We start from the raw sequence: 11,439 nt of genomic DNA on the forward strand, positions 1-11,439 counted from the left end.
AATATTCTATCAATGCAATGCGGAAATGCAAACAATTCCTTACACAAATGTCAGCACCAATATTGAGTTAGGAAGTCACTGTGATAATTAAAGCTTTGTCCATAGATGTGCAATGTTAAGGCTCATCTTCACAGTAATGTCTTCACAGGATATTAAAAGTTCAACAACTAGAAGTAAAATCAAACCAATGTTCAACATGGAAAGGTCAAATGGTGCAGTTTTTCTAAACTTTAGTTAAACGCTGCCAACTTTCTTTTAAAAGAATGGGGGTGAAATCTAGCAATCACTGCTCCAACAAAAGATTATCAACAATGTGAAAGTGTTAGATTGAAACACGAAAAACAATGAAGGAAAATGTAAGAAAGAGCATCCCTTTGTTTCTGAGGCAGTCACGTCTGGGGGCGTTGTAAGGCAGCAGTAGGAGAGAATGAAGAAAATGTTCCCTTACTGGTACATCTCTAAATACATACAGTGGGTTTCTCTGTAGCCTTAGCAAAATAGAGTCATGCTGATCTAAATGCTTTCTGGCAGCTGAGAGAGAGAAACAAACACAAAACGCCAGTGTAGCAGTGGTAACTCATAATCAGGGATGGCATTGTGTGGCTTATTAACAGTGACAGGGTGCAGTGACCATGGTGGTCCACTGGGAGCAGCATTAGAAATGCTGCCGCCGAGGGATACTAACTGGAAAACAACGGCCCTTTAATCTGAAGGAAAACCCGTTCTATATGCCTGCTTTCCTCTAGGAATGGTAAAGAAAGGAAATGTTCATCAGGAAAAAACATCTCAAGCATTGCTATCCTTCCTCGCTGCAGTGGGTTGCTGTTATTGTTTGTCTTTCTTTTTTTGTAAACTAATGAGACAAATACCAGTGCAGTCTGTTGATGACTCATAAGCGAAATGCACTGAGTGAGAATTCTTGTGACACAAACAGTATCTGATTGAATAATTCCCATTTATGATCAGCTGTTCCCCCACTAGTGGTCTGTGGTGTTTCTGATGGAGCCAAATCCCAGAGGAGGATTAGTGTCCACTGGGGCACATCAACTCAATCTAGCAGACCCATGGGTGCATGAGGTGAGGTGTCACCCTGACAACGAATACATTCCTCCAGACTTTTAGTTCGACATTCACATGTCACATACTTACACATTCATGTTAAAAAAAAACTAACAATTTCCCCATTGAAGAGTTACAATCAGATGTTTCCTCAGATGTATTGTTTTCATTGTGCAACAGCAAGCCTTTAACCACTGTCAGTCATCTCTTAGTGTTCATCCTCCTGCTCTGGGCAATGGAATGTGAACTTGACAAATCATATTACATGACCACACATATGTACAGTATGAGTCTAAAGACCAGGAACAGATAACAGTACATTGTAAACCAAAAAAAGGTTGAAAATGACTTATGAATGACATGAATTGGTAATCATTATCTTTGGCCTGAAGTGATTTCAATTTGAAACAACCACACATCCTCCTCGTAGTGTTTCAGAACATGTATGGTTTGATGACACCACATGAAGCAACAAACCATGACTACTCTCCGCAGTCCAAGACATTTACCAACTTATATCCACACAGTTTACATAAAAGAACTGCATCGTCCTCTGCATCCACCCCACTCCTGTCTTCTTCACTACATCATACATGACTGCACAACTTGCTCTCTTGAGCAATCAATAACTCAGCATATTGAATCACCTCGTTCCACATGTGATCCTTGTGTCGTGTCTATAAATCAAGCCCATACGAAGACACGAAACACCACCTGCTAGAGAACGAACAGAAGCATCCGTCAGACTCACCCTGACAGCTTTGGCATCTTCACAAAGCTGAACACATCCATGTGCGCTGCAGTCAAAGCTACAAATTAACCATGTACTTCACTCCATTGTCCCACACTGTCTTTGGCAGTGAGGAATAAATAATTCAGGAAAAAAAAGTGGAGCTTCCACAAGTCAGGTGGAGAGATTAGTCCTGTTGTCTGGGCTTCTACATGGCTGAGTGATTGCTGTGTCCTCGCCTCAGCAGCGCAAATCCACAGCTCATGCAAAAGGATCTGGCAGAGCAGCTTCCCCCGGTTACATCCTTCAAAGCATGCCTCTGTTAGCTGCGTTAAGCCACCTTCATTTAATTTCCATCGCGGTGGAATGATGTGCGGGAGCCACACAGTAACAACAGCTTTGGAGAGAGGCAGAGAGAGTCAGGAGCAGAGAGAAGGAGGGAGGGACAGAGGGGGGGCGATGGTCGTGGGAGATGAGAGTGGAAGAGAGAGAAAATGAGGAATGTGAGAGGATGGTGAGTGTGTTTATGGAAGCAAAGGCCATGAGGATTACTACTAAAGGATGCAGACAGCTTTCAAGAATTCCCCAAAGGCGAGCCTCATCAATCCTCAGACATGCGGTGTGTTTCCAGCAAGCAGGAAAAGGTTAAATGGTGAGAGATGACATGCGGGAGACACACTCTCGTAGAGAGAGTGCAAAAAGCAACAGATGAGCAGCTCGGGAGACAGGAAGTCCTAATGTGTGTCCCCTCCCCAGCTGGGGTCCCTGCCTCACAGCTGCACATTAGGATGCCCCTACTGTACACTGCATTTGTTTTGACCTTTCAAAAACAGTTCAGCTGCTAAATGCTTTCCCTCAATGAGCCTATTCATGAGAGGCCTCCAAACATTTTAGCATTCCACCCAAAACAAACAAGCACCGAGCTGTTTCACTGGTGTCAACAGAACATCAGGATTGTGCAATCGCCATATGCAGAACGGAAATGTATCATAGATAATAAGATTTGTGTGATTAATTAATGACGGGCGAAGAAAAGGGCTGTTGTGATTCATAGGTTCGCTAGTCGGCTGCCTGCTAATAGAGGCTTTGAGCATCTAATTTCCTCTGTGATATTTTTTAATAGAATCTCCGTCAATTTTTATATACGTTTTTTCATCCAGTTCAAGATGAAGGGCAATTTCAATGTGTTTGAGAGTTCCTATTAGCATGCCAAGATCACAAAAACTGATGAATGAGCAGAGTCCTGAACATTTAAACCACATATTATTCGGCTAAGTGTTACTCCCAATTTCAGCCCCATCTCCAGATGAAGAATCACCACGTGTCTGCCTTCCACAAAGAGGAAGGATCTACCTTCATAAATCAAACAGCACAGATGAGGCACCCCTGTCAAAATCCACCAAGATCCAATTAGCCTTGTCTCTGATCCAAGGAGGTTCCACACTTCTTCACGTAGCTGAGACAGTTTTGATCAAAGGAATCTTCTACAATAGGAATTCAGACAATTTACTCGGTTATCCTGATCTGTGATGCGCCTACAGGAAACAGACAAAGCTGTTAGAATACAGATATTTACTACTATCAATAAATAATGCTCCAAATGTCAATACACTGAGGAAACAAACACGTTGCTCTTGTTCATTCATAAAACAGTATAGTCAAAATAATACAACTTAAAAAGGGATACAATGAGATATTTCCCTAACTATTTATATTCAAAATGAATCTCTGCTGTGGCCTCAACATAACAATAAATAAACACTCCAATCAATAAAAGTGGCAGGTAGTAATGGATAAATAAATAGAAATACATAGAATATAAATACTAGTTGAGGAATTTCAAGCTACGATTTGTTGCAGCTTCCACAGGCGAGTAGCAAACATGCTATATTAAAATGCCACAACTTATAAGCCTCTGCAGGGTGAGTCAATGTGCCTTTGCTGAGAGTGATACATGTAATGAAGAATGTTGTCATTTCCACTCAGGCTCACATTTGTTTTCTTCCATAGAAAAGATACAACTAGATGGGAAATGGTGAATCTCACAATTGTCTCTGACAGATTTGAATGTTTTACTTAAAGTCTGTGAACCTGAGAGAATGTATCCATTTTTTTTAAAGAGACAAAGTGGAGTGAATCATCACGTTATCCCACTCTCAAACCAAACAGTTTAGCTGATGACACATCCCTGCGAGGGGTCAGACAGTTTTTTTTTTGGTGGAGTAAACCCAAGAGATAAAAAAATGCACGAATGAGCGAGGAGTAAATGTCTGACAAATTGCTTAAAACACAACCTTGGTGTCCTGTGTGAGGGGGGGGGGATGGAGGGACGCAGCGTATTTCAGTCTGTTATTTTTGTCCATTTGGGCTTGCGGCACAGAGGCCAACATTAGTGGCAGAGAATATTAGGGTCAGACAGAATGGTGATCTGAGGAGACTATGGCTGAAGCTTTGACCGATAAAACCCAGCTGCCCTGCTCATCCCTAACTCTCCCCTCTCTCTGAGTCTTTTAAAACAGCTGATTTCAGTCATCCTGGCACACTTGGCCCCTTAAAACCCAGCAGGGCTCACATTGTGCAAGTCCTGCCTTTGGATCTCATTGCTTGTTGCCTTTTAAAACTCAAATAAGCAGTGTTTGAATTGCTTAGCGTGCTGGATAGCAAGGCAGACATCTATACTTTGAATCATAAAAACAGTAGATTTTTCAGGGATTTGTCATGTTTAGTGTTGCAGATTGAGCAGCATTTAATACTACACTCTGCAGTATGGTAATGTGACTTAGCTTTTACCGCCCTCTGATCCCAACTTAGCATTAGTGGGCATTGGACCTCAACCAGATGTGTGTCAGCGCAGAGTGCAACCACACTTAATTTTGTCATCAGCAGCATTTTGTCTTATTTGGGGAATCTGTAAACATGCATCCGCCTCATATATGAGCCACCTCAGTATCTTTCTCGATCTGGCTAATTTTTTGGGTGAATTAAACACCTTTTAGTTGGGAATTTTAAGATCTGATTTGCCATGAATGGTGAGTGGTGTGATTAATTGGGATAAGAAGTTAACTGTTACCAGCCGTTATGCTACGCTTTGAAAAGACCATGGATTTGGTTTGCCAGTTTCACTAAACCTGCTGATAAAGTTCAAAGCAATACATTTTTTTTTAGTGTTGAGTGGAAAAGAGTTACTGAAAAAATGCTGGACACCTACAGTACATGTGCTGTGTTTCTGGTGAACATGCACGTTATCAAACATGCGGGTCAATGGCAGGTCACATTTGGTAAATTCCTCTATCTCCTACATCCACTTATCCTTCTCAGGGTAGCTGCAGGCTGATGCTTCTCCCAGCATGCATTGGGGAGGAGGCCGGACCACCGACATTAGCCAGTCTATCAAAGCTGTTCTCATTTTGTTTATTCAAATTCCCTTTATCATTATTCCTGTGACCTTTAAAGAGATATTTCTTAACTTGCAGATTTGAACTTTTTAGTAACCATGGTAATTAAGGTTAAGACCGGATTTATGAAAAAAGCCATTAGGCTACAGATGAATTATTCCTTTGTTTATGTTCCTATCATAACTTAAGATAGGGAAAATGTAGGATAATTGCTGTGCTGTCCTAACTATTACTTATCTTATCTGTACAGCTGCTTTTGATTTGCTTTTACCCAAACTAAATGTAAAGAGGCGGAGCTTATTGAGTGAGAGGGTAAGCAACGATGTGTTAGGTTTGATGACAAAGCCCTAATTAGTTGATACAGGCTAAATCTTTCAAAAAATAACATATTTGGATTGCTCTACAGATCTTACCAACACCTCTACAATTCAGTATGTTTTAATGAGGATAACAAAGTTTAAAAGAGATTTTTAAAATTAGTGTTTGTAGCTAAATAATTTACATAAAAATTGAAGTAAAATTAGATTTGTAAAGGTTTCTCAGTATTGCTTCTGTAATATATTCGGGGAAATCCTATCTTAGACTCTATGTATCCAACCCTTATATCTTGCTATATGTCTTACTAATCTGACCAAATGTAAACTTGAGATATATGTCTTTGCAGCAAACCATTTTTGACTTTTTAAAGCAAAAGAAACAGAGGTGTTAAAATGGTTATTAATTGCCTTTTACATTTAAGTAAGTTGAACCAGTGTGTGACATCCTAGATGAAGATTCTTAAAGTTACACATCTAAATTGAAGGTAGCCATCAAAGGTAATGCATTTTGCTTTTCCACCTTTAACATGTCACAAATGTGGCTCTGAAAATAACTTAACCATACAGTAGTTAGACTATGCTACCGTCACTCAGGAATGGAGATATACAAAAAAAAGTGAAAGTTCTTAAACACTGATTATTTAAAGAAGGCTGCAAATCTCACAGAAAAACTTTGCAAATTCCACAAAACATACAATACATGATTAGTCAGATGCAGTGGTAAAGAATAACTTAACGGTTGTCAGTCTGCTTTCCTCATCAAACACAAAATCTATTCATAAGCATTACTTGATTAAGTCAATGCTCATTCAAATGACCATGGTCTTGTTACCCTCTATTATCATTATCATCATAACAAACACAACTTTTAGTGTGATAACTATCATCAACTATCATCAGCGAAATAACAGTTGTGACTAATCAGCCCTGACTGAATCATAAAGTTAGTACAGAACAATCCACAGCTACTACTCACTGAATGACAGTGAAGACACCGAGATCATTGTCGTCTGAGTCCATTGCTGCTGACAGGTCTTTAATGCAGTGCTTGGTTCTGTTTTTCCTGCCCAGGACTTCAATTCTCTTTCACTGATGTGTGTTCCCGACTTTTCTCCTTACTCTAAACTTTCTCCCCGCTTAATTTGAACTTCCCATAGGCAACTGAGCTCGTCTGACTAAGCCGTTCAGTTATGATTACACAGTGCCCCTGTCCAAGTGAGTGGCCGGTGCCCTGGGGGAGGAGACCGAGCTTGTCGCCTCTGCCTCAGTAATGAAATAACATCACATTCCGGGCCAGTGCATCAGAAAACACAGTGGGATCAATGCTGAACAGCTGGACTGCAATGGGGTGCTGTACTGGTTAAAGCTGCCTCAATGCGCGAGCCTCCCATGGAAAATATATTCGGTTTGGATGAAATTCACCTGTGACGTTGTTACATTTCGTGGCAGGAGAGACAAAACACATTTTCCAACAGCTGAGAAAAACATCAGTTTTATTTTTGATGGTATTATTTACAACATTTCCAAAACAACCAAATAGTATCTGAAATATTAATCGGATCCCTGCTCGATGCATTTGGAAATGCCATGTGTTTTATCATCCTTGAAAGCTTAAATATTAAGCTTCAACCATAATCCCAACTCTATCACTATCTCTCTGCCAACTGTCCCCCAACAGAAGCAAACCTTAATCCTATATAAACCACAGAATTAGACCTTAACATAAATGGGTTAGGGTTATACATTTATTTCCTAATGTAGTTTGCAAACATCTATCATATAATGCAATGCGTTTTTTACATAATACATACCATAAATTGAATATTTTTTATCAAGTAATTCTTTTGTTTTTTGTATTTCCATAAAGCCATGGCATTTTTAACATTATGATGTTCATGCTGGATTATACCATGCATACTCTCTGATGCGTGAATGGCATACACAGTCTTCCATTAGTTATGAACAGAGGCACGTGCCTTTGCTTCTGCAAGCAAAAAGAACTGCTTGCATAACGCATCCCATTCCATGTACACACAGCAGACAACTGAAAGTTCAGCTTCCTATATAACAACAAAGACAGTGTTTTTCCTCACAGTAATTTCCTTCCGGTCATTTGTAAACGTAAATTGCATAGTTCCTCTTTATGCAAATCCCGTAGATGAGCATGGTCATATGTTCACAATGGAGCGCTGTGTGAGGTTAAAGCAGACAAACGCAGACCTTTCTGCGAGATAAATACCGCACATGGAGCCATCCAATCATGTGGTCTAACATTCGCCCCTGGGCCACAGCGCTGCATCAGTGGCCTGCTTTCCGTGACACACAGGTCGCACCACTCGAGTGGGCACAGGGGATGCTCACAGTGCAATAGCCCTACACAGTGCATGGATAAGAAACACATTTAGCATGTTGTCTTGGGGTCAAAGCAGCGATGATTAAAGATAGTGATGATAGGCAGTGTGTTTTGAAACTCATCTGATTGACTGTGTGCACTGTGCATGGGTGGATGGCTCATTTGTTTCACTAAGAACAATGTTTTGCTGCTTCTTAACAATTTTCTCTGACAGCTTATACGATCGCAACATGCAGTGCTGAATTTTGTGATAAATTAGTAAAACACACTTAAGGGCACATGTAACAAAAACCTCCCAAAGCTCTCGAATAAATAATGAATAAAAATGTTAAATAAAAGCTGAGCAAACAACCAAAAGGAAACGATGCAGTTACTTCCGCATGCTAAAGATACGAGATCATTTTCAGTCCATCAAAGCAAATATGTGCCTCACATAACAACAGGAAGGACGCCACTTTTTCATTACTTTATGGAGCAAAACAAACAGTAGATGCAGTCATTTGCATAAAATGATGAGAGTTGCTCCATGCAGAACAGGAAAAGTCATATCAATATAATAAGAGCTACAACTTGGCCCTCCCTTAAGGTTACAGTTTTATTTGTAAAAGCTGCCGACTGCATTCATTCCAATAATGTGATTTACAATATTTGGAGACAATCATGGTAATTATCTTTTTTGCCACAGAAGATATGCCAATGCGTCATTAATCTGAATTAATTAGGCAAGTTGGAAAGCCGTTAAGTTTTGGGCACAGCCACTGCTCTCATTAAAGGTGTTCTTTCTGTTTAAATACAAAATTAACATAAAAGTGCACTATTTAATGAAACTTTTTTTTAGCATATCGTTTATCATTATAATTTCTTGGTCTGCCTGTAAGAAAATATAACACTAACAGGCATGAAAACAAGTCTCATGATAAGCTGTTAAATATAGTCATACCATAGACAGGAAGTACACAGAAGTCAATGGCAGTCAATGAGATTGCAGGATATCACATTCCTCAAATCAGATAGCTACTCTCGTGTCAACACTGCAGTAGCTCCTCCCTGCTGGCCTGGGAGGATAGATTTCACAGCATCCAGCAATTATCTGTAATGTGGGACAAAAATCAATGTGCCCATGGAAAGCTGCTAAGGTCACCAAGCAGACGTTTCACTTGAATCCGAAACACTGTGTTGCTGCAGGCTGGGCTCCAAGCCTATCAGCCAGCATCAGTGAGAACAAGCTTCATTTGTAATGCCACGGATTAGGATAATTATTAGCCTAACGATATGGAAGATAATTGTTATTTGCTTGTTATCACGGTTGACTGACATATTATTGAAGATTTCCGTCATCTATTAACACTGATGCAAACTATAGCTATCACTTCACAGAATGATTTTGTGTATTTTAGGACTGTGTGAAAAATAGTCTAAAAGAAACTTAGATTATTTATTTTTAACAGTTTTTTGTAGACATAGTTAGAGTTACCTTTTTCATACCTCAGTCCTAAACAAACTACTCTCTTTTCAAATGTCACACAACATCTTTCAACTTTCACTTAAATTGATTTTACACTTTAAATAGATTCAATTTGATATGCACATTCCTTTAAAATGTAATAAAAGATGGGTTTGGGACCTAACATATTGCAAACCCCTTATGATTGAAATGCTCCGATGTCAAAAATGTTAAACATGGTGGGAAATAAAGACATAAAAATGCCTCAAACTCACCTCTGCTGCTCTTGTTTTCTGTCCAAACTGCCGCCAACACAAATCTCCCTTTTGCTTGTATTGTCAATTTCCATGTCTTTTCTCTCAGGTAGAAACTCAGAACTGCAGCTAATGGAGGGCAAGCGTCGAGTGGCTCACTTTGTGGGTTAGAAGATACTGGCTGTACTCTAAAGGGAGGGGAGGCCTCCTTGATAGTCTGGTGTAAATTATATTAACGGCAATGGGATATTGAGAAGAATGAAAAATCAATACCTTGTGGCCAATAATGTTTGAAGGATCATGCTGAGTGGAAATGTGAGACGGCATGGCCTTACTCTGACGCAGAGACTGTTTCTGTGAGTGGTAAATCAAGTGCTTGTCTGACATCTAGATAGCAATTCCTTCTCACCATTACTCCCCTTCAGTGTAGAGAAGAAGTGCAATCAAATGTAAGATGTAATCGGAGTAATAATCGCAGTCACTAATCTGATATAGGTGCACTCTACCAAAGGGATTGGAAATTGTTGTTTTGTCTTCAACATCTCCTGTTTCAAAAGACAAATGGATTGTTTTTCACTTGTGCAAAGAACGCATCTACACCAGGGAGACATACAGATGTTTGATTCTTGGAATTTACATTTCCCTGAAAAGAATAGGATTATTTGGGATGACTCACTGAGTGAACATTATTCATTGAATTGAATTGAATTGAGAGGGATGAAACCCTCTTTAATGATCACACATGCAGAGCACACAGCACACACAGTGAAATGTGGCCTCTGCTTTTAACCCATCTTTGTACTAGGAGTCTAGTACTAGGAGCAGTGGCTACTGTACAGCGCCCGGGGAGCAATGGGAGTGAGGGGGGTGGGGGGTGTCCGGTGCCTTGCTCAAGGGCACCACGGCAGGGCAGGGCATATCTTATCAAATAAGATATCCTGCCTAGATAATGGTTGTTTTAAAACATGTTTTAACACCCAGCCTTTAGGGTTGTTATCTCTCTTTATACATACATATTAATGGATGAGAAATAGGTGTCATAAACAGAATGACAAAAATGTCCAAAGGCGCTCTCTTGTTGGTGGCCCACTAGGACAGATTCACTCTTTAATGTGTATCATTAAAGGTTCATAACACTATGATGCCATGGGCGGCTTGTGTATGTGTGACAGTGCATCAGCACAGACAAGTGTTAGAGAATAGGAACTGCATTTGACCAGGTAGCCTACAGTTAGGCCAATTATGCGATGTTGTTTTTTACATTTGTTACCATAATTGTAGGGATGTTGTATAGATGTTTATTATACAAGCAAATTCAGCAGGGTTACCTTCAGTAGAATATTTTGTCTTGAGTGTGGCAACGGGAAAGGGAAAATAGGGCTCATATTCACTGGCACAAAAATCCCACCGTATAGGCCTAATGTGTGTCCTACTATACTACCGGATTTTGAGGCCCTGTCGAAATCTAACTTTTAACAAAAATGTACTTACAAGATTAAACTAATTTAATTTAATTGTCAAAAAGCAATATTTTTTAACAGATATACTGCAGTGCACAGGGAAAGGGCTGAACAGGAAGTTATTAGGAGCCCAGCAACACGATTTACCTCCTGGACCCCCATGCAGCTCAATCATGGCATCAACACAGGTATATTCTCCAAATCAGTCTTTAGTTGAAACGTGACTCAGTTGATGCTAAAGAAGCAGATTGTGTACTACTGCCATCTAGTGGATTGTTCCAAAAAAGGAAGATATCTTCTCTGAGCTTATGATGCTAACACATACAATCATTCACAGCCTGTCAACTCCACAAAGAGTCAGCGCCTCACACTAAATTGCCTTCAGAAATAACCAATTCCTCCTAGGGTAAAACATTTTAACCGGATG

At 39.9% G+C, this 11,439-nt stretch overlaps 1 protein-coding gene across 6 annotated transcripts in view; it reads right to left on the minus strand.

Annotated features, from left to right (window-relative positions):
- The window catches only part of LOC307028212 (FERM and PDZ domain-containing protein 4-like), a 33,534-nt gene extending 23,860 nt beyond the window's left edge, over positions 1–9,674 (minus strand). For 3 of the 6 annotated variants that reach the window (XM_079663036.1, XM_079663035.1, XM_079663043.1), the window contains exon 1: positions 9,574–9,674. In XM_079663036.1, coding sequence (XP_079519162.1) covers positions 9,574–9,647 — 74 coding nt within the window. In that variant the 5' untranslated portion in view covers positions 9,648–9,674. Of the gene's footprint in view, positions 1–1,810; positions 2,156–6,477; positions 6,537–9,573 lie in introns of those variants that run through there. The other 3 variants (XM_079663039.1, XM_079663037.1, XM_079663038.1) reach the window with 2 other exon arrangements.
- Positions 9,675–11,439: the final 1,765 nt, after the last annotated feature.

Source organism: Notothenia rossii (genome assembly GCF_949606895.1).
Source record: "Notothenia rossii genome assembly, chromosome: 2".
Taxonomy (NCBI): Eukaryota; Metazoa; Chordata; class Actinopteri; order Perciformes; family Nototheniidae; genus Notothenia; species Notothenia rossii.